The sequence below is a fragment of the Oryctolagus cuniculus genome, chromosome 7, assembly GCF_964237555.1.
Source record: "Oryctolagus cuniculus chromosome 7, mOryCun1.1, whole genome shotgun sequence".
Lineage (NCBI taxonomy): Eukaryota > Metazoa > Chordata > Mammalia > Lagomorpha > Leporidae > Oryctolagus > Oryctolagus cuniculus.
The window spans coordinates 149,886,422-149,910,896 of record NC_091438.1 but is presented as its reverse complement, the minus strand read 5'-3'; the positions used below and the strand labels follow the sequence as shown (position 1 = coordinate 149,910,896).

The following is a 24,475-nucleotide window of genomic DNA, read 5'->3' as shown; positions in this document are numbered from 1 at the left end:
GAGCCAGGTACTTCTCCTGGTCTCCCATGGGGTGCAGGGCCCAAGCACCTGGGCCATCCTCCACTGCACTCCCTGGCCACAGCAGAGAGCTGGCCTGGAAGAGGGGCAACCGGGACAGAATCCGGCGCCCCAACCGGGACTAGAGCCCGGTGTGCCGGCGCCGCAGGCGGAGGATTAGCCTAGTGAGCCGTGGCGCCGGCCCTCATTATTCTTAATAACACACTAGAGAAGAAGAAATAAACCCATTATTCACAGATGATAGTTGTCTACATAGAAAATCATGAGAAAGTCCAAAAACAGACACTACAATTATTGAGTCTAGCAATTATAGGATACAATGTTCAAAATGCAAATGTCAACCATATTTCTATATGTTAGCAATGAATAATTAAAAATGCAGATTTTTTTAAGTACCATTTATAATAGCATCCAAACTCATTAAGTACATAGTTTAAGATTGAACAAAATACCTACAGGAGCTGTATGATGAAAACTACAAATTAGTAAAGAAAGAAATCAAAGAGGACCTAAATCAATGGAGAACTATATTATTTACAAAAATCCTAGTAGTGAATTTCGGTTTTTATTTTTGGTAAAAATTCATCAAGTGACTCTGTAAATCATATGGAAAGGCAAAAAAACTAGAAGAGCCTAAACAATTTTGAAAAATAAAGTTTGAGGAGTAACAGAACCTTTCAACATTTTAGTATATAAAGTTACTATATAAACTGTACAGAAGAGAGTCTAGAAATAGACTTACACGTATATAATGAACTGACTTTCAGAAAAGATGGAAGGAAAATTCAATGGAGGAAAGAATCTTTTCAATATATGTTGTTAGAAAAATTGAATATCCATCAGAACAAAAAATGAACTTGTATTCATATCTTGCACCTTTTACAAAACTTAACTAAAACTGGATCACAGAATTAAACGTACAATCTTGAGTGGGCATTTTAGGTTCAATTTCCAGCTCAGGTTCTTGACTCCATTTTCTTCCTAATGCAGAGCCTGGAAGGCAACAGTGACGGCCCTAGTGACTGGACTCTGCCACCCACGTGGAAGGCCTAGTGCAGTTTCCAGCTCTCATTTTTGACTTGGCCCAGTTCTGTACTTGTGGGTATCTGGGGAATGAACCAGCAGTCTCTGCCCCTCAAATAAATTAATTAAAAAAGAGTAAAATCTAAAATTATAGGCTTCTAGAAGATAACACTGAACAAAAGCTTTGTGTTCTTGAATTATGCAAAGATTTCTTAGACAACAACCAAAACAATCAATAAAAAATTGATAAACAGAGTATTATCAAAATAAAAAACATTTTATGGAAGACACTGTTAAATGCAGCCTTTCTATTCAACTAGATATTTATTATTTATTATTTTTGATGACATATATTTAATTTATATTATTGTAAAAGGCCTAATGGGTCTACTAACTAAAGAGTTCAACAAATAAAAAGTACAAAGATGACAGCCCAGCAGGAAAACAAACAAGGGCTAACTATGTACAATAATCAAACAAAAAGATGTTCAACTTCACTCATAAAGTAAATTTTAAGCAACAAAATCATTAAAACTAGTAGTATATAATTATTATCAATTTGTTTGACAAAGATTTAACACTAAGTTTGACAAAACACTGTATTTACAGCAAAACTGATACATGAGAGAGAGGTCTTCCCTCCACTGGTTCACTCTCCAAATGGCTGCAACGGCTAGGGCTGGGCCACACCAAAGCCAGCAGTCAGGAGACAGGACCTCATCTGGGTCTCCTGCTTGAGTTGCAGGGGCCCAAACACTTAGGGCATCTTCTGTTTCTCCCAGGCCATTAGCAGGCAGCTGGGTGGAAAGGGAAGCATCTGGGAGACGCATCCAGAGATGCCAGAGTTGCAGGCAGCAGGTTTACTCACTACAACACATACTGAAGTGGCCTGGGGGGCAGGAGGGGCTCCAAGAGAGGCAGACCCCCCCCTTTTTTTTCTTAATTTTAGCTCCTACATATAGAGGAGAAAATGTAGTATTTGTCTTTCTGTGTCTACCTCATACCACTCAACGTGATGTCCTTCAGTTTCAACTATCATCAATCTTACTTTTCTTTTAAGATTGATTTTTATTTTATTCAAAAGGCAGAGCTACAGAGAGAGGAACAGTCAGAGATAAAAGAGATCTTCCATCTGCTGGCTCACTCCTCAAATGGACCCAACATCTAGAGCTGGGCCAGGCTGAAGCCAGGAGCCAGAAGCCTCTTCAAGGTCTCCATGTAGATGCAGGGGCCCAAGGACTTGGGCCATTCTTTGCTGCCTTTTCAGGCACTTTAGCAGGAAGCTGGATCAGAAGCAGAGCAGCCAGGACTCAAACCGGTGTCCTTTTCAGTTGCTGGTGCTACAGGTGGCAGCTTCGTCCCATATACCACAGCACCGGCTTCTCATTTTCATATGCATTTTCCATGAAGTCTCTGAAGACCCATTATATAAAAAACTGAAAACTCGGTGATAAGAAAATATATAACCCGGGGCCGGCCCTTGGCATAGTGGGTAGGGCCACCACCTGCAGTGCCGGCATCCCATAAGGGTGCTGGTTCGAGTCCTGGCTGCTCCACTTCTTTTTTTTTAATTTTTATTTATTTATTTTTTTTTATTTTTTGACAGGCAGAGTGGACAGTGAGAGAGAGAGACAGAGAGAAAGGTCTTCCTTTGCTGTTGGTTCACCCTCCAGTGGCCGCCGCGGCCGGCGCACTGCAGCCGGCGCATTGCGCTGATCCGATGGCAGGAGCCAGGAGCCAGGTGCTTTTCCTGGTCTCCCATGGGGTGCAGGGCCCAAGCACCTGGGCCATCCTCCACTGCACTCCCTGGTCACAGCAGAGAGCTGGCCTGGAAGAGGGGCAACCGGGACAGAATCCGGCGCCCCAACCGGGACTAGAACCCGGTGTGCCGGCGCCGCTAGGCGGAGGATTAGCCTAGTGAGCAGCGGCGCCGGCCTCATGAGTGGCCTGCTCCACTTCTGACCCAACTCTCTGCTATTGCCTGGGAAAGCAGTGGAGGATGGCCCAGATCCTTGGGCACCTGCACCTGTATTGGAGACCTGGAAGAGGCTCCAGGTTCCTGGCTTTGGATCAGCCCAGCTCCGGCCGTCGCAGCATTTGGGGAGTGAACCAGCAGATGGAAGACCTCCCACTCTCTTTTTCTCTTTCTGCCTCTCTGTAACTCTGCCTTTCAAATAAATAAATAAATCTTTAAAAGAAGATGAAGACATTGAAGTGGTAAGAGGTCCTGCTCCCTTGCTTCAAACTCCAGGGCACTCCCCTGTCTTCCCCACCATAGTGTTTCTCCCTCTCCAGGTGTCTCTTTTTCACTTTTCCCTGAGTGTCTTGGTGCTTGGGCTCTTTATTCAACTCATGAAGGTCAGGGAGTAGTCATTCCTCCTGTGGTGCATGGTGGGAGACTTTGATATCCAGGTTGAATTTGCTTGTGGGGCCTGTATTGCTGATGTGGTTGTGCGCTGGCACTGTTACTATTCTGGGGACAATATGTTGTTGGATTCACTGATTTTTCTGTGCCTCTGTGATGTTTATCATTCTTACTATGGAAAGGCTCTGAAACATTTTTTAGAGGACCTACAATGTGTAAGACGTTGTGCTGCACATATTTTGTGGAATGCACATGTTAAGATATTCTTCTTGCCTTTCAAGAAATTAGAGTACGTCTCTTTGGTATTTGTGTTTACCTAAGAAGAAATTAAATATTGGCTACAGAGGCCGGCACTGTGGTGTAGTGGGTAAAACTGCCACCTGCAGTGCCGTCATCCCATATGGGTGCTGGTTCTAGTCCTGGCTGCTCCATGTCAGATCCAGCTCTCTGCTATGGCCTGGGAAAGCAGTAGAAGATGGCCTAAATCCTCAGGCCCCTGCACCTGCTTGGGAGTCCCGAAAGAAGCTCCTAGCTCTTGGCTTCAGATCGGCGCATCTCCAGTCGTTGCAGCCAATTGTGGAATGAACCGACAGATAAAGGACCTCTCTTTCTCTCTCTCTGCCTCTCCTTTTCTCTCTGTGTAACTCTGACTTCCAAATAAATAAATAAATCTTAAAAAAAGAAAATATATAACCCAATGAAAAACAATGAAAGACATGAACATAAACTTTACCAAAGAAGATATATTAATTCAAAGGTTGTTCAGGGGCCAGCATTTGGCACAGTAGGTAAAGGCTGAATACTGCCAGCACGAGACTGCTCTACAGGGCAACGTCTTCTCTGACAAGCAGGACCCACTTGAGTGCCAGTTTGAGCGCTTTAACCAGGCGAACACCATGCTCAAGTCCCGGGACCTGGGCTCCATCATCTGTGACATCAAGTTCTCTGAGCTCACCTACCTTGAGGCATTCTTCAATGGCTCGTTACTAGAGACACTTAAAGGTGTCTTTATCAGACTCCCTCAAGCAAGCTGTGGGCCACGAAGCCATCAAGCTGCTGGTGAATGTGGATGAGGAGGACGATGAGCTGGGCCGACACAAACTCCTGGGGAACTTGAAGCTGCAAGCACTGCCCTGACAGTCTCCCCCTTCTCACCCAGGTGGGCGCTGCTCCCACCACCCACCTCTGCAGCTTACATACTGTTCTGGGGTTTGTTCTCTACCCTTCCAGCCAATCGCATCCCTGCCTTTTTTTTTTTTTTTAAAGGAAAAGACAAAGGAAAGTGAAAGTGGTGTTCCCCACCCTCCCTGCACCCATGTGCCTGGACGTCCCCTTTGTTTCCCATGTCCACTTACCCTCTAACATGTGTCTCTACAGCCACCTTACCACTGAGCCGAATGACAAATGTATAAGGAGAAAAAAAAAAAAAAAAGGCAGGGGTGTGATTGGTTGCAAGGCAGGCATCTCATATGGGTGCCAGTTTGTGTCCTGGCTGCTCCACTTCTGATCCAGCTCCCTGCTAAAGGCCTAGGAAAAGCAGAGGAAAATGGCTCAAGAGTTTGGTCCCTGCAAACTCAGGGACCAAATGAACTCAGATGAAGTGCCTGGCTCCAACCAGGCCCAGCTCTGGCCATTGCCGACATCTAGGAGTAAAACCAGTGGATGGAAGATGGTTCTCTGTATCTCCCTCTCTATAATTCTGCCTTTCAAATAAATAAATAAATACATAGTTTTTCTTAAAAAAAAAAAAAAAAAAAAACTACAATAAGATACCACAGCACATTCACCAAAATGGCTACAATCTTAAAAGCAGAAAATAGCAAGTGGGAGGAGGGTGAGGTATAACTGAAATCCTCATGTAATGACAATGGAAATGCAAAATGGTACAATTTTGGAAAAGTCTGGCATTTCCCAATAATGTTAAACATATATTTACCAAAAGATTCCTGAATTCCATAGATAGGAATTTACCCAATAAAAACAAAGCTTACAGCAATTTTATTCATAATTACCAAAACCTGGAAACTATTTATCCTATAAATGGAAGAACAAAGTATAAAATAACTAAATAGTGAAATATTGCTGGGCAATTAAAAAAATCCAACTGATCATACATGTAATAATATGGATGAATCTAAAACATACCCGCTAAGTGAAAGAAGTTGTGGTCAAAGCTATTCTATTTATGTGATTTTTCTGGAAAAAGCAGTAATGTTAGAGACAAAGATCCAGTGATGGCAATGGGTGGGCATCACGGCAAAGAATGGATACAAGGCAGTGCAAAGGGATTTGGGAAGCTGTGGATGGAAATGCTTTATATCTTGACTGTGATAGCTACATGATTCTGTATGTTTGAGAACACTACAGAACTTACACAAAAAGGTGAATTTTCCTCTATGTAAACTGTGTCTCAAGAAAATGAAGTCATAAACTCCAAGACATCATGATTTAATACCGGAAAAAGTTTACAAATGTTTTGTAACTCTTTAAAAATTTCTATCTGGGGGCAGGAATGTGGTGCAGCAGGTTAAGCCGCAGCTTGAGAGACCTATAGCCTGTATCTGAGTGCCTGGTTTGAGACCCAGTTACTCCACGCTTCTGACCCAGCTTCCAGCTAATGTACCTGGGAGGAAGCAGATAATGGACCGAGAACATGGCTTCCTGCCATTCATGAAGGAGACCCAGATGGAGTTTTAGGCTCCTGGTTTTGGCCTGGCCCAGCCATATCTGTTGCAGGCACATGGGGAGTGAACCAGAGGATAGAAGACCTCTGTCTCTGACACTCCGCCTTTCAGATAAATAAATAAATAAATCTTATATATGGATTTTTTAGAATGTTTGTGAATATATTAACAGGAAATAATAAATAATAAATTTACTTAAATTAAAAAAATAATTTTGTCAAGTTTTCCAGCAATAAGTCAGTATTGCTCTTGTAAGGAAAAAAATTTAAAAGTTCACTGAGTGGGGGGCAGGTAATTAGCCTGGCATTTAAGATGTCTGCCTCTCATACTGTAGTACCTAGGCTGAATTGCCAGCTCTGATTGGACTTCAACTTCTTGATAAAGCAGACCGTGGGAGGCAGCAGTGATGGCTCAAGTAACTGAATTCCTATTACATACACAGGAGGCCTAGATTGCATTCCTGTCTCTTGGCTTTGGCCTGGCCATCCTGGCTATGCAGGCATTTGGGTAGTGAATCATTAGATGGCAGCTCTCTCTATTTCTTAAATAAATAAGCCTTTTTTAAAAAAAGAAAAAAAGAGTTTAATAGGGATGGGAGGGAGGAGCCACTGTACCTGTTTTAATTGTATAATATCACCTATGATACTATCTTTCAGGTTTTTTTCCCTTAAGATTATCCATTTACCTATTTAAAAGGCAGAGTGGCAGAGAGAGAGAGAGAGAGAGAGAGAGAGAGAGAGAGAGAGAGAGATCTTCCATCTGCTGGAAATGTCTGCAACAGTTGGGGCAGAGCCAGGGCAAAACCAGGAGGGATGTTGGCATCATAAGCAGTAACTTAACCTGCTACACCACAATGCCTGGACCCAATATCTTTCAGTTTCATTTGTTATAAGAAATTTTATTTGTCATAAGAAATCTTCAAATTTCTCTTATTTTAGAAGATAATTTAAGGCTAGAAAAATATAATAAAAGGTAATAACTATTTGTTGAAAATCATTTACTGGCTAGAACTGAATACCTACTAGATGTCCAGTATAAGTGAAGCACAAAGCCTTCCACACAATCAAAATCTAGCTGCAGAGAGAGGATATTTATAAACAAAGTGATGAAGTCAGCACTAGGGTGAATTACAAGCACAAAAGAAGTGGTGTGGGCACACACACAAAAAAAAAAAAAAAAAGAGGTAATCTATGGATAGGAACTGGCATTGTGTGTGTAACAAAAAATGAATAAACATTTGATATAATTTGGCACACAAAAATTAATTTTGTATGGATTTAAGAAAGGAATTCATTCAGTTTATTATAAGGAGTTCTAAGGGCAGAATATGCACAAAATGATACAAAGAATTCAGTTTTACCTCATAAGTCTCTAAAAAGAGATGTTTTTAAATTGTAGTTTATTGGGGCCAGTGCTGTGCACTGACATCCCACAAGGGTGCGACTTTGAGTCCCGACTGCTCCACTTCTCATCCAGCTCCCTGCTAATGTGCCTGGGAAAGCAGCAGAAGATGGCCTAAGTGCCTGTGCCTCTGCACCCATGTGGGAGACCTGGAGTAGCTCCTGGCTCCTGGCTTCAACCTGGCCTATCCTGGCTATGTGGTCATTTGGGGAGTGACCCAGTGGGTGGAAGAAAAAACTGTAACTTACTAAAAATGAAGGCCTGAAAAGGAGATATAATTAATCACAGGAAGAAGAGATTCAATCACAGAGAATATAAAAATTCACTTTAAAGAAAAGCAAATATTTACCTAAGCCTGAATGATTAACATCTATGATATATAATCCCCCTAGTCAGCCGGCGCCGCGGCTCACTAGACTAATCCTCCGCCTAGCGGCGCCGGCACACCGGGTTCTAGTCCCGGTCGGGGCGCCGGATTCTGTCCCGGTTGCCCCTCTTCCAGGCCAGCCCTCTGCTGTGGCCAGGGAGTGCAGTGGAGGATGGCCCAGGTGCTTGGGCCCTGCACCCCATGGGAGACTAGGAAAAGCACCTGGCTCCTGGCTCCTGCCACCGGATCAGCGCGGTGCGCCGGCCGCAGCGCGCCGGCCGCGGCGGCCATTGGAGGGTGAACCAACGGCAAAGGAAGACCTTTCTCTCTGTCTCTCTCTCTCACTGTCCACTCTGCCTGTCAAAAAAAAAAAAAAAAAAAAAATATATATATATATATATATATAATCCCCCTAGTCAAAGTATGTATTTTGAAAAAGTAAAGCAATTTCAAGAGAAAGTAGTACGTTGTTTGGCATGGTTTTTAGAATAACACTGTCAAAGGAAAAGATTATTAAGTATTTACTGGTATCTCTACACGTATTAATAAGGTTAAAAAAGAGGTCAAAGGAAGGGGTGGATATTTGGTGCAAATTAAGGTGCCACTTGCGATGCTTGCGTTCCCTATCAGGGTGTGTGGATTTGAGTCCTGATTCTGCTTCTGCTCTGGCTTCCTAGACGTACATTATGGGAGGCAGCAGTAGTGCATCCCTGCCACCAAGTGGATTGAGTTCTAGGTTTCCAACTTCACCCTGGCCCAGCTCTGGCTGTTGTGGGCTTTTGAGGAACGTACTTGTAGATGGGAGATCTCACTTTCAAATAAAAATAAATAGAAAAAAAGAAAATCCAGGGGGGAGGGGGGGTAACCGACAGCACTGTAACTCTGTAACATCAGGATGTGCCTTGTTCTCACCTGGGTTTTAATGTTTTCAGGATCCTCAGCTTGGCTGTCACGTTTCTGGCTGGGCTTCCAGGCATTCTCTGCCTTTTTCAGGTGTACATCTTCTTTTACAGGAACTGTGATGATCTTTCTGGGCTCTCTTCTCTGGCCAGGCTGAGATCTCCGTGGACCAACGTTCAACAGCTAGGACAAGAACACCATATCTATTCAGATTACTTACAATTTATTGTCTCCGCTGTGCTGTTCAAGTCAAGCCTGATGCTCATACCAAACATGTCTAGATGCAAACACTGGTATTAGGCACTCAAGTTAGATGAAATCGCTTTTGGGGAAGGAAGAAAAATAACCTCAGAATACCATCGACACAGTGTTCTCCACCACTACCATTTTTGATCTTGAAGTCCTAAATGAGACAAAGTGATGGAAAATGACGTTTGATAAAGCCGTGTTCTTACCAAGAAAGACTACTCCTAACTGAAGTGATACATTTCACTAAATGTGTAACACTGCACTGGTTACTTCTAAAACTATAAAAATTCATGGGTAGTCATCATTACAGTCACCCATTTGCTTCAAAAACTAGGTTTCTTTCTACAATTCCAGAAGGAAATGCAAACAACCTCATCACCAAAATTCTCTTCAGATACCCAGCCTATAGCAGATCATAACAGAGTCCTTTAAATTTGTTGGGTCAGGAATACTAAAACAAGCCCATCTTATTTCATCAATAAGAGACAAATTATTCCCCAAAAATTCTCTTACTGTATTGGTTATCTCTCAATTCCTGCTAGATATCTACTATACTCATTTTTTTAAAACTGATTTTGCTCCATGTCATAACGTTCACCAAATTAACTTGTTTTTTCAAGAGTTAATGGGTAAGTTAACAATTGTTTTGTGTACTAAAATCTTAATAATAGCTGCTGTCTTAAACTCTTGGAAATCAGGTTAAATATTAGGTTGTTACCAAGCTCTACTAGTTCCCAGACCTGTTACATGTTGAGAACTTTTACTTCCTCTGGTACAGTACTCTTTAAATGCTGAGCAAATACTGCCATTAGATTTCAAGAGGGAAGAAAACAAAAACTTCATACAAGACACAGAGAACAGAATCATCTCTCACTTGATGCCCCAACACTGCACTTCTGAATTAATACAAAGCTTCAGTGAAGGAATTACAGACTTTTTTTTTAATTTGACAGGTAGAGTTACAGACAGTGAGAGAGAGAGAGACAAAGAGAAAGGTCTTCCTTCCATTGGTTCACTCCCCAAATGGCCACCACACTGATCCGAAGCCAGGAGCCAGGAGCTTCTTCCTGGTCTCGCATGCGGGTGCAGGGCCCAAACACTTGGGCCATCCTCCACTGCCCTCCCGGGCCACAGCAGAGAGCTAGGGAATTACAGACTTAAATGTCATGCTTTCTATAAAAAGGCAGCTTCTAGGAGTGACATGGTCTGAGCCCTAAGCTGGCAAGCTTACACACAAGCATTGCTGATAAGCATTCACACATCAGTTTTTTCCAGAATTATTCCCTTATAGTCACTATCGGGGCAGGTATTTGGTACAGCAGTTGGGATGCTTCTTGGGATGTCTACATGCTACACCGTAGTGCCTGGGGCTCAAGTCCTGCTTTGTTCCTGATTCTAGCTTCCTGGTAATGCACTCTCAAGGAGGCAACAGGTGATGGCTCAAGTAGTTGGGTCCCTGTCAGCCACCTCAGAGACCCAGATTCAGATTCCAGATCCTGGCTTTGTCCTGATCCAGCCTGGGCTGTTGTGGCATTTGGGCAGTAAAACAGTAGATGGATTTCCCTGTGTCTCTCTCTCTTTCTGCCTTTTAAATAAAATAAAGAAATAACAATTTAAAGAGGACCATCAGACCAGAATATCAAAAGCGAACAGTTGTTAAACAAGACAGTATGACTGTAAGAACACTTATTTATAACTGAAACCTTCATATGACAGTCCAGCCCAAACAATTCTGTTAAGAAAATGCAGTAAATCAAATACCATCTGGTATTCATAATTCAGGTTATATTTTAGGGTTGACTTGAGTGAGTTAATATCTTCTTCAACATTTGGATACAACTAAAGTAAACAATTATATCACAAGAACTTTAATTTAATGACATTTGTATGTAAAAATTTGTCAAAAGTAAGTATGTCTAGGAATAATGAAAGGAAATTATGGGAAGGTCATATAAGAACCATAGTATGCATTTCTGGAGAGAGAGTTAGAAAATTTCCATTTCCCAAACTACTACAAACACCAATGAACAGGCTTTGAGATTTAATCTAGAAAATAACAGATATAATTTATGGCTACATCTCTTTATCTCCCACAAGACACAAATTCCAAATGAACAATACAGAGATGAGAAATGTTAACAAATAGGAAAGAACTTGCTAGAAGCCCACTACACTCTGCTGAAACCAATATTTGTTGCCATGTCCTAAAGGTCACTACCTTAAGTACTGTTACAGCAAGATATAATAAGTAAGATAAAAGTTGCATTTTGTGTATTAAAATATTATTAATAGTTACTATCTTAAATGCTTAGAAATCATTATTCAAGATTTGATAAAGCCGTGACAATATTTCAAAAGAAAAAGTTCTGAAAAGCTGATAAATTGCTAATCCATGATAAAAGAGTTGAGATTATAACCCATTTGCAAGCTCCCAAGACAAACTTAAAAGCTATATTTGTTTTTATATATATAAATAAGATAAACACTGTTCACAAACATTGACCCTAGTATTCTGGCTTTACTATCATTGTCTCAGTTAATCAGTCTCTAATCCTGTCTGCAAGCTAAGATCAAAATCTGGAAGCACTGTGGCACATGGAGACAAGGGGCTCAACAGGAGACAAAGGACTGCACTTCAGAGTCCAAATCTACTCTACAAGCAGTCGCTGTGAGTGTGCCTCTGGACTGTGCTGAGTTGAAGCTTCCTCATATGGAAGACGGCCTACCCGGCTACAAAGTTACTGTGGGGAACACAGGATACAAGGCATGAGAGAGACCTTAGAAACCATAGGAGGGCTCATCAATATCCAAGATAAAAGGAACTTTTTAAAAAGTATGTGTAGGTTTAAATATTTCATGCCTCTTTTTGTGTGTGAAAAACTTAATACAAACTCTAGTCTATAGTGTCCTTCAACTGTGGTACTATCTGATGAGTGACTCATTTATGGAACAAAAATAAAATCTAGGATCCTGTGCTGAGAATTACAGGGAAGACGGAAGAAACAAAGCCTCATCTCCTTGCTTGAAAGGCAACCCTGACTGCAGACCAGAGGAGGAACTATAAGGGACACTGTGCTCTAAGCTGACAAACCCAGCACTAAAAGGCGTACCACAATTCAGGGATGATTATCCAGGGAGCCGCAGTCTGTTCCAGGTGACTTTACACCCACTCTCATTTGTCATAAGTCTATCAGATAGGAAAGTACACTTATTTCTGTTTTGGAATTTAATATTCGGTACTCCATCTACTCAGAAACTATAATTTGCTTCCCTAGATAATTAGAGAAAAGAAAAGCAATATTCATCCTAGCAGTTTTTAAAGAAACAAATCAAGGGTTCATTTAAAGAGAAGGGCAAGATGATATAAACCCTACTCCTAGGATTTTTATAACAGATGAGCTTAAAGTTTGTTAAAATTAGTATGAATGGCAAGTTACTACCAACCTAGGCTCAAGGATCCTCTTTCTAAAAAAAAAATTCTTTATTTCTATTTACTGGAAAGGCAGAGAGATATAAAGAAGGAAAGAAGGAGGGAAAAGAGGGAGAGGGACCGAGATATGCAGAGACAGAGAGAGAGAGACAGAGACAGAGAGAGACAGACACACACACACACACACACACACGGACAAAGAGAGACACAGAGACAGAGACAGACATCTTCCATCTATTGACTCATTCCCCAAGTGCATATAACAGCCCAGGCTGGGCCAGCCAAAGCCAGGAACCAGGAACTCAATCTGGGTCTCTCACGTAGGTGGCAGAGACCCAAGTACTCAAACCATCATCAACTGTCCACCAGAGTGTGCCTGAGCAGAGAACTGGGTCAAAAGTGAAAGTGGGAGTGGACCCAGGTAGATTGATACGGGATGTAGGTGTCCCAAGCAGCATCTTACCACCGTGCCGAATGCCTAGCACCCAAAACCCCTCGACACTTCTTTTGGAGTACTTTCTGTGATGTTTATAAACAAATCACTACTAAAATATCACTTTAACTGCCAAAAAACCTGATTTAACAACAAGCATGTTTTTAAGAGATGAAACTTCCTGGGCATTTCCCATAGCTAGGCAATTCACTATACATCAAGGGATATTTATGTAATCACCAAGTTGGACAGCTGGCAAAATGATATGATGTATGAAGCCAGAAGCTATAAAATGTAGCACTATTCCTCTTTTCCCAAAATAACATTATCTTTTTTTTATATGTGAGGTATTTCTGGAGTATGACATTCCCACCTGCATCTATCAATACTCCAGGGTAAGCTGGGCAAATTAAGTGGAGAATGTCTATAAGATAGGAGGCTAATCAAATAACTACTTGCATTATGGTGTAACATACCAACATTACTTTGATAGATCATAATTTCATTTAAAAGGTATCTTTTGATACACGCCAAAGTTTCTTAGCCATAAAAAACTCATAATCTAAGGTCTCATTTCTAGTTGCATTGCTTTGAATGTACCAAAATAACTCATTTATCTGATGAATGTAGGCATACAGGCAAGTGGACGTTTGGTAAGGTTTCTTTGAAAATTCATTCTCTATTATAAATAATTTAAAAGATATAGCTTATTCTTCACTCAACAATATTTCTTTTGCTGTAATTAATTATTAGCAAACAATACATTACAAGCTAGTAATAACAAGTATAAACATATATAGAGGATGAGACACAGCAACTCATACCTTCTATGAATGACACATGAACAATATAATAATAACTACAAGTGTTGTTATCTAGCGAATAATCAAAATGATATCAACATTATTTCAAATATTTGGCAAAAGGAAGATATAAAACACTATCAAAATGAAAAGCAATACAAATGTAAATTTAAACCATCAAAAAAGGCAATAATGCTAAAAGAAAAAGGCATAAAATAGTTTCTAGAAAGCTGCTTTCTAAGACTTTCTGGTGTGGTAATTCTAGTTTTAGAAAACTAATTTAAGATTTAGAGAAAAGAGATAAAGATAAAAGATGAAGAGAAAACAGATAAAGAACAGTGTCCTACAGCAGAGGTCTGTAAGGCTCAAATTAAGGAGGTTTCTTTAGGCTTCACAAAGTCCTCAGCACTCTGTAGGCTGGCAAATATTTTCATAACTATTCAGCTCCAGGCAAGTAATCAAATAATGAATATCTACAAAGTGACATTTGTATTCTGATCATGTACAGTCTTTCTTCAAAGCAGGTTTCAAAAGTTGCCATTCTAAAAGTAAAAAAGGCGATGGGAAAATAAAGTGTCACCTTCTATAAAACATTTCCACAAGCATAAAAATAAAGTGTCCTAACAGCGTGATCCGCAAATAAACATCGAACTCCAAGCTCCTCTGGAACTCCAGATGAAGCATGCTCCATGCCATTCTAATTAGGGGAAAAGAGAGATTCACATCGTTGGCAACTTTCCCCACGCTTTCTGCAAATCTACAAAGGATGGAGTAGGCAGAGCCTGCCGAATTCTGCACAGTGCAGTGCCCCAGCATAACTCCATTGGTGATGCCACTTCCACCGCTGAAGAGCCTGCCACTGGGAGAGTAATGGCAATCTGCAGTTTACCAATACTGCAATCGTTTGTACATATCATTTGTTCACATTTTCACTTCATAACCTATAGTAAGTAAAAGAAGCAAACCAGAAACTATTATGATACCATAAATCATTTTTTTTTTTAAAAAAGGATTCAGCGCACCCCTAGAGGCAGGCTCTTCAGGGGCGGATGCGACATCGCCAGTGGAGTGCAAGCAGGGGCTTTGCTCTGTTCCAGAATTGGCAATCCATGCCTGCTCTGCACTTTGCAAATCTGTAGAAACAAAGACAAAGACAAGACCATTAGCAGAATGTCATCAGAGATCACTAGTATATCATGGCACCTCAAAACAAAACAGGAATCCTAACAAGATTAGCTCTATTTTAAAATCCATTGGCAGGTCATCTCAACCAAAAAAATTATGGAAAAACCCCAGACCTAATTATAATGCAGACCTGTTCCTTTCAAGTAGAAACAACTCAAGGATACTCTTTATTTTGCTTTTATGTTAGTATGGAAAAGACAGACTTCACCTCTTCCACTACTTCTTAATTAGACAAAGTGTCAGGGAGTCTATGATGGTTGCTAACTGAGTGGGTTAAAGGGAATTTGCACTTACAGGTACACCTCTTCCACCAGGAGTCTGCCTTCCAAAATCTGCAAAGGCTGGAGTAAAGTCTGGTCCTCGAGGTAAAATCCGAGGATCCAGAGTTCGTATTGGCAATTTAGGTTGGTTGATCTGCATGAAGAGGAATAGGAAGGCTTAACACATGCACATTCCAGAGCATTCAATGCCACAAAGATGATTCAAAAAAATTGGGGAGTAGGTAGAGGTAAAGATTTATTTATTTATTATTTATGTGAAAGGCAGAATGACAGAAATGAGAGATCTTTCATCTGCTGGTCCACTCTCCAAATTGCCCCAAAAGCCAGGGCTGGGTCAGCCTGAAGCCAGGAATTGGGACTCCATCTTGATCTCTAAAGTAGGTGGCGAGGGTCCACGTACTTGGGCTATGTGCTGCTTTCCCAGGTGCATTCCCAGGGAGCTGGATCCAAGGCACAGTAGCAAGGACTTGATCCAGAACCGAGATAATGCGATGCTGGCGTTGTATTAGCAACTGTGCCATCAATGCTGGGCTCACAGAACAAAATTTTTGAAAGTTTTACCAGCTGAAATGGTAAGCCATGGCTTCTGAACCAGCAGAAGTCCAATATGAGCTTCTCCTGGGCTCGCCTTAAGAGTCATTAGGAAGGCTGGCGCCGAGGCTCACTAGACCAATCCTCCACCTTGCTGCGCTGGGACACCAGGTTCTAGTCCCGGTCGGGGCGCCGGATTCTGTCCCAGTTGCCCCTCTTCCAGGCCAGCTCTCTGCTGTGGCCAGGGAGGGCAGTGGAGGATGGCCCAGGTGCTTGGGCCCTGCACCCCATGGAAGACCAGGATAAGTACCTGGCTCCTGCCATTGGATCAGCGTGGTGCGCCGGCCTCAGCGCCAGCCGCGGCGGCCATTGGAGGGTGAACTAACGGCAAAGGAAGACCTTTCTCTCTGTCTCTCTCTCTCACTGTCCACTCTGCCTGCCAAAAATAGATAAATAAAATAAAAAATTTAAAAAAAAAGAGTCATTAGGAAAACAATGGTTTTCAGGCACAGTGGAACCAATTAGGCCTTAAATTCCCAATGGTGGACACTCATACAATCAGTGCACTGGTTTATTAGAGACAGGACCAAGAGAATAACATAAAGCACACTACTTTAAAATTTTCTGAACTAGGGCCAGATTTGGGAATATTTCTTTTTAGGATATTTACTAAGACATTAGGTCTTGCCTATAGGTCTACTGCTGCTGTTCATTTGGGTTTTGATGCTTTCAACTTATAGTTAGTAAGGCATGTAGGCAGAATGAACAGTAAGTCTCAGATAGGTTTCGTATGTGATGAGCCATTTATAATTATACTTTGTCTTGTTAATCTGAGAAATCTGACTTTGTGTAAGCATAAAATGACTATGGACTCTCAGTTCAGGGAGAAGTCAATTAAAAGACATTCCAAGTCAGAAGGAAGCGGCAAGACTGAAAGAAATATTTTCTAAGGGGATCATCTAATTTGGTGGCTGTAACACTTGCCCTATGAAGTGGACTACAATCCACACAGCTAATCAATCATTACATAAGTACTTAAGAGAGAAGACTTAGCTATACCAAGAAAAATAAGAAGACTGTTGCTAGAAGGAAGTAAATAATGCAAAAAAGGTATGGATAAGCAACTGCTGCACATCTCTCTAAGAAGAGATATTTCATTCTATAAAATAGTGAACATCTATATTTTAATGGAGGAAAACAATCACTGTTCAAAACAAAAATTTCAAGGTTAGCTATCAACACTGGTTCACCTTTGATTTATAAGAAATTATTTGAACAGATATACAACTGACCTTATGGCTTTGAATTAATAAGCAGATGAATACTGAGTGTACGACTTTGTTAAGTGCACCATTAGATCATGTGTACAGAGGAAGGATGACCACCTCTTTTTTTTCTTTTAAAGATTTCTTTACTTTATTTGGAAGGCAGAGTTACAGAGAGACAAAAGCAGAGAGAGTTAGGTCTTCGAACCACTGGTTCACTCCCCAAATGGCCGCAATGGCTGGAGCTGTGCCAATCCGAAGCCAGGAGCTTCTTCCGGTCTCCCACATGGGTGCAGGGGCCCAAGCACTTGGGCCATCTTCTACTGCTTTCCCATGCCATAGCTGAGAGATGGATCTGAAGTGGAGCAGACAGGTTTTGAACCGGTGCCCATATGGGATGCTGGCACTGCAGGCAGCAGCTTTACCTGCTATGTCACAGCACTGGCCTGGGATGACCACCTCTTTGCACAAGACTGGAGATTTCAATCCCTTGGAAGTATCCATTGGGGGAAATTTTAAGTTACACATTATTTGAATTATGTGGATTCCTACTGAAGTTTGACCTGCTAAATACTTTTCTAGGTTCCTGAACTGTCCTGTATCACTATAATTCCATAATGAAGTTACAGAACAGTAGGAAAAGAGTTTCATATCAGTTTAGTGGCATGTTTCTCCTAACAAACACATAATTATAACCACATCACAAGGAACAGCTTTAATACAAAGTGTATTTAATAGAATTTAAAAAATCAGGGCTCATGTAGTGGCACAAAGGGATAAACTACCACCTGCAATGTGGCATCCCGTGACTGCCAGTTCACTTCCAATCCAGTTCCCTGCTAATGTGCCTGGGAAGACAGCAGAAGATAGCCTGAGTGTTTGGGTCCCTGCCACCTATGTGGTAGGCCAGGATGGAGTTCCAGGCTCCTGGCTTCTGCCTGGCTCAACCATGGCCATTGCAGCCATCAGATAATGGAAGATCTCTTTTTCTATAACTGCTTTTCAAGTACATAAATCTTTTCTAAAAATGACTACTCATGGCCGGTGCCGCGGCTCACTAAGCTAATCCTCCGCCTTGTGGTGGCGGCACACTGGGTTCTAGGCCCGGTCGGGGCGCCAGATTCTGTCCCGGTTGCCCCTCTTCCAGGCCAGCTCTCTGCTGTGGCCCAGGAGTGCAGTGGAGGATGGCCCAAGTACTTGGGCCCTGCAACCCATGGGAGACCAGGATAAGTACCTGGCTCCTGACATCGGATCAGCACAGCGCGCCGGCCATGGCGGCCATTGGAGGGTGAACCAATGGTAAAGGAAGACCTTTCTCTCTGTCTCTCTCTCTCAATCACTGTCCACTCTGCCTGTCAAAAAAAAAAAAAAAAGTAAAAAAAAATCACTACTCAAATATGGGCATCAAAATTAATCTATATTAAATGCAAAATCTAACAATGTTTAGGGAAACACTAATTATCAAACATCACATATTTTTATTTAAAAATAGCTCATACTTTAAGTATTTGCACTAATAGGTGAAATCAATTCCCACTAAAAAGACCTTGCTTTGTTGAAGCAAGCAGCTTACCTTGTCAAGAACCACGTCACTGATGGGAGGCAGGCCCTCAGGTTTTTGTATACAGGCTGGCATGAACTGGAAGTCCAGCAGAAACTCCCTGTCGTACTGCTTCTTGCCTTCAGAATCAGTAGGTTTCCAGGATTCTAGAAGAGAGATGTAAGCAGACAACAGTTTGTAGGGCATTATATACATTATACATGTGTGTGATGTGTGTGTGTATGTATCTACGCATGTATGTGTGTGTGTATATATATATATGCATATAATATAAGAATACAAAACAGATTCTGTTATTTAGTTTATCTTCTTATGGACAAACTAAATAATCAAAGGAAACACTCACCAGAAAATGTTAAATTAGATAAACTACCATTTGTACCTTCATTTTTCTGGGTATCTTTGGATAATAAAATAATCTGAATCAAACAGGCACAACTTTGTCTATGTCCATGCTATGCAATCTTTGGCAAAGGACATAGAATCATCCTCATATTAAAATAAATTACCAAGCCGTTAAATACCTTGGCAATAAGATATTCGATAATACCGTTGGCCTGATGGAAAAGCAGAAAACTGTTCACTTGGAAATGTCAGAGAAGAGAAAAAGGTAAAAGGACATGAAACACAAAACCAAATGACTTAAGATAATGAAAAGTCTAAGCAGCTACATATAGAATTTTCATACCTATCTACAGTTAAATCTTCAGAAAATAACGTGGTTGAATGCTGAGCCAACTAAATTGGGAATACATATATCTTTCTCCAAAAATCTAATTTCAATATTTAATTTCGTATGAGTGCTAAAGTAGTATTGTCATAGCACTTATTTTGTTGTTATTGTTATAGCTCTTACTACTCAATCTCATATGTATTATATAAAATTGGAAATTTTATATATAAAACTTTATTGGATAATAAAAGTAAATATTTTTTTCTTTTAATTAACAAAACTTTCATCAAAATCAGGCAGGCCCCAGATCACTTCAGGCGAGCAGAGTTTCCTAATGCGTAGATTACAGACACAGTAGACAGCTAAATGAGACCTAAATTTTAAACTTTCCCCCACTATTATTGCTGTTGAAATTTGTATGATGGGGGCAAAGGAAGTAGTCAGTCAATAACAACTAGTTTACAACTGTACTTTTTTCTTGTAAAACTGAAGGACATGGGGCTGGCATTGTGGCACAGCGGGTTAATGCCCTGGCCTGAAACACCGGCATCCCATGTGGGTACCGGTTCTAGTCCCGGTTGCTCCTCTTCTGATCCAGCTCTCTGCTATGACCTAGGAAGGCACTGGAGGATGGCCTAAGTCCTTGGGCCCCTGCACCTTTGTGAGAGACCCAGAAAAAGTTCCTGGCTCTTGACTTTGGATTGGCTCAGTTCAGGCCATTGCGGCCATTTGGGCAAAGAACCAGCGGATGGAGGACCTTTCTCTTTGTGTCTCTACCTCTCTCTGTAACTCTTTCAAATAAGTAAAAATAAATCTTTAAAAAAAAACCCTGAAGGACAAGATATGACTTACAGTCTGACAAATACCAGTAGTGTATCAATTTCCAATGGAAAGACTGGTGGAGTACTTGAAGATCTGGTTCAAGCCTAGATCTTTAAAAGAATTTTAGCCTAATGCTTTATAATAGTATGGCCTTACAATTTTACAAGGCCCATTAACAGATCTTTTCTGGTGATGAAAAGTAAGTATAACAAGGTGGCACATACAGGTGAGCAGTTTTTCAGAACTTCTTCACTGCAACTCATGGTACGAAATACGAAGATGCAAGAAAAACACATATATGAAGAGTACTTCAAAAAGTTTGTAAGAAAATGGAATTAAAAGACAAGTTTATTTTGGTGCAAAAACTTTTTGAAATCCATGCATAGTTTATTTCATAATATACATTTTTCATGACCTTTCTGAAGACTTACTAACATTTTAAATTTTATTTTGCTGTTTTTTTTTTTAATTTTTTTTTTGACAGGCAGAGTGGACAGTGAGAGACAGAGACAGAGAGAAAGGTCTTCCTTTGCCGTTGGTTCACCCTCCAATGGCCACCGTAGCTGGCCCGCTGCAGCCCGCGTACCGCACTGATCTGAAGGCAGGAGCCAGGTGCTTCCTCCTGGTCTCCCATGGGGTGCAGGCGCCCAAGCACTTGAGCCATCCTCCACTGCACTCCCGGGCCACAGCAGAGAGCTGGACTGGAAGAGGGGCAACTGGGACAGAATTCAGCGCCCTGACTGGGACTAGAACCCGGTGTGCCGGCGCCACAAGGCGGAGGATTAGCCTCGTGAGCCGCAGCGCCGGCCTTATTTTGCTTTTTAAAAATGCTGCTTATGAGCCATTAAATTAATTTCACAGCCTATTACATGTACTAAAACCAAAAATTTGAAAAACACTGGTCTAGATTACTGTTAAGGGCTGGTATCGCATACACTGCCTTGTGCAAATTTTACTTTAGATTTGGCAGATTAAGAAAAACTTTGAACCTGTCCCATACTTTTCTTTTTTTAATTTCAGAGGCAAACGAAGAGTGAGTGAGAGAGAATTTCAGAGGCAGAGAGCGAGAGAGTGAGTTCCCCCATCTACTAGTTCATTTTCCAAATGCTTGCCAAGGGTGATGGTCAAAGTCAGGAGAAGTATACTTAACCCAGGTCTCCCACATGGGTGAGCTCAATTCTTGAGCCAACACTGCTGCCTCTCAGGGTTCATGTTGGCAGGAAACTGGAACCAGGATCCAGAGCTGGGTGTTGAATTCAGGCACTTTGAAGTGGGATATGGATGTCCTAGACAGCATCTTAATGCGTAAGTCAAACACCAGCCCTTACACCCCCTACCTCCTGTTAGTGGAACTGCCTTCTCCCCCACACAGCTACACCAAATCTCTCCACAAATCTCCAAGTCAGTAATTTTTTAAATGGCATTAGGACAAAAGTTTAGTGCACTGATGGTATTGGATGGTTATACCTGAAATATCCCTTTCAATTACAATGAATACAATTAAAATTATCTTAATGACCTCCACCAGCCTAGCACCGACTGATTATCTTTGCCAGGTATGCCTCTATGCCAGCCAGTAAAGGGAGACTCCCAGCATCAGGTATCATTGCCCCAACATGAACTTGCTGGCCAGTGACTGATGCTTGTTGATTTATTCATCCGTTCCTCTGTGAGGAGCCTCTTCCTTCTGTTGAGCTTTTCTGTATGAGGAGGTAATACTCATGTTTCTTTAAGGCTGCAGCAGCATGAAGGGTGAGAAGGCAGGGATAAACGTACCTGGTTTAAATGGGAATGTGACCCCGTCACCAGAACTGTCAGTGGAGCCCGAGTTAGCGTCTGCTCCTTCACCCTCAGACACACTCTCAGCACCATTGCGCACAGGCTCAGCTGCTTCTCCATTTTCTTCCACAGCTCTCGCTGTCTTTAGGTCAGAAGGATCTCTTTCAGGATGAAACCCTTGGCTCATTTTATCCTGCTCACATTCAAGTACTTTGTCAACTGAAAGCTCCTCTTCGGCTTTAGGCTAAATTGTCAGTGAACACAGAAGTTATCTATTTTTCATGTGAATAAATACAAGTGAAGACCTGTACCTACTCCTCAGAAAACAGAGGAACACATGCCACCCCAGATAACAATGTCTGTGTTTGGCACATGGTACTAAACAGTTAAGTTTTTAAAAAACAATTTCTCATTGCAGCACTTGAGATAAGGCAAACAATCAACTCCCTACAGAAATGCTTTAAAACAAGATTAATGAAATCCAAATATACCAAAGGTTAATATGGAAAGAACTGTTAATCCTTGGAACGTGATGGACAGGAAAGAATTCTAGTCAGAAGTCTAAAACAAGCACCCCAAACGTTGCCACCAAAGCTCAGCAAATATGAAAAGAAACACTGTGGTGTGTTTACGTGCTGCCCTCTGGCTGTGAAATGGAGAGTTCAGGAACAGTCTGAAATATCTAAGTCCTAGAAATCTGATGCTCTTCATTTTACAAGCAAGCTACTTGCAAATGCTCAGAGCATACAACCCAGGGAGAAATCTCGATTCTGGAGCAACAAGTCTTTTTTTTTTTTTTTAATTTGACAGGTAGAATTAGACAGTGAGAGAGACAGAGAGAGAGAGGCAGAGAGAAAGGTCTTCCTTTTCCGTTGGTTTACCCCCTAATGGCTGCTGCGGCCAGCGCGCTGTGGCCAGCGCACTGCGCTAATCCAAAGCCAGGATCCAGGTGCCTCCTCCTGGTCTCCCATGCAGGTGCAGGGCCCAAGCACTTGGGCCATCCTCCACTGCACTCCAGGGCCACAGCAGAGAGCTGGACAGGAAGAGGAGCAACTGGGACAGAATCCGGCGCCCCGACCGGGACTAGAACCCGGTGTGCCGGCGCCGCAAGGTGGAGGATTAGCCTAGTGAGCCGCGGCACCAGCCTACCAAGTCTATTTTTAAAAGGCAAAGAAGAATCAAAGTTATCCCCCAGAATGGTTTTGACCTTCATGGTGTCAAATGGCTTTCTAAGGTCCTCAAGAGCCTTCAGCATTCACCAGGGCAACATCTGTGATGAGTGTCACGGCTCGCTCTTTGTCGTGAGGACCACAGGCTCTGAAAACAATCCTTTGGAATGAGCCTTCAGAGGAAAGAGGCATCCAGCTGATAACTTCACGCTACATAAAGTCAAACACTGCGACTGGTTAGCAGAGGATCATCTAAGAGTGTTCTAACAGGGGTCACCCCAAATGATTTATGAAATTAGGTTGGGAAAAAAACCCATTTAAGTGACAAACCCTACTTTGGTATATAAGAGAAGTAATGTAACAGATATAATTCTCATAAATTTTCTCCAACCATAAATTAGATCATGGAGAAAAAACACTAAAATTTAAAATGTTATCAACAGAAACAGATGGCTTTTAGGCTGTTACTCAATAATGGAAATAAAGTATGGAATTAAACTTAGAAAAAGTAAAAAAAAATGAAATGTGGGTATGATTTTGTCTTATAAAACACTGCAGAAGGCAGGCATCTTAAATTCTGAGAGAAACAGTTTTACCAAATTTGAATATAGATCAGCAAGCAGCTTCACTTTAAAAAATATTTATTTATTTATTTGAAAGTCAGAATTACAGACAAAGGAGGAGAGACAGAGATCTTCCACCTGCTGGTTCATACCCCAAGGTGGCTGCAATACCCAGGTCTGAGCCAGGCCAAAGCCTTGAGCCAGGAGGAGCTTCAGCCAGGTCTCCCACATAGGTGGCAGGGGCCGAAGTACTTGGGCCATTTTTTGCTGCGTTTCCTAAGCCATCAGCAGGGAGCTGGATCGGAAATGAAGCAGCGGGAGTGTGACCCAGCGCCCATATGAGATGTCGGTGTCACATGTGGGAGCTTTACCTGCTATGCCACAATGTCGGCCCCCAGCTTCATTTTTCAAAATTTCATACTCTACTATTGTCTAAAATAATTTATAATGATCTTGACTATCACCTTATAATTAAGTACTGTCATCAAAAATATTTTTAATAATTTGGGTTTATAAGTATATGCATAGTACTACAGAACAGGCTAATTACATCATATAATCATACAGAATTCTTATTTCATAGCTTGCAAAAATTTGGAAAAAATGTGATTTTTAGAGAAGGAAATATATTGGGTCCCCTTCACTATACAAAAACCCATGAAAGACCATTTATTGCATATACAGAGAGACTATACCGCATAGAAATTCAATTTCTACCTGGAAAAATAAATATGAAGACTTATATCCCACAAACAACAAAACAAAATTCAGAGAACACAGAATCACTGAAGTGTTTGACGGACGTTGTTATGAAGGATACTTCAAAGGACTCAACAACAATAGCTGCCTTAAATGGTTATGACAGGTTGAAACCCCACTGAAGTAGTGTGTAGGCTTCCAACAGTTCTAAACTGATTACTGAAAAAAACCAGATTGAAGAAAAAGAGTATCTCATTGGCTGAATGGTCAAAGG

The 24,475-nt window shown here is 41.5% G+C and overlaps 1 protein-coding gene across 43 annotated transcripts in view; it reads right to left on the bottom strand.

Annotated features, from left to right (window-relative positions):
• The window catches only part of EIF4G3 (eukaryotic translation initiation factor 4 gamma 3), a 378,821-nt gene that overhangs the window by 79,810 nt on the left and 274,536 nt on the right, over positions 1–24,475 (bottom strand). For 25 of the 43 annotated variants that reach the window (XM_070079133.1, XM_070079134.1, XM_070079135.1 and 22 more), the window contains 5 exons: positions 21,768–22,014; positions 18,509–18,642; positions 15,153–15,272; positions 14,696–14,806; positions 8,771–8,941 (listed from right to left, as the gene is read on the bottom strand). In XM_070079133.1, the coding sequence (XP_069935234.1) occupies positions 8,771–8,941; positions 14,696–14,806; positions 15,153–15,272; positions 18,509–18,642; positions 21,768–22,014 (783 nt within the window). The remainder of the gene's footprint in view (positions 1–8,770; positions 8,942–14,695; positions 14,807–15,152; positions 15,273–18,508; positions 18,643–21,767; positions 22,015–24,475) is intronic. The other 18 variants (XM_070079138.1, XM_070079141.1, XM_070079144.1 and 15 more) reach the window with 2 other exon arrangements.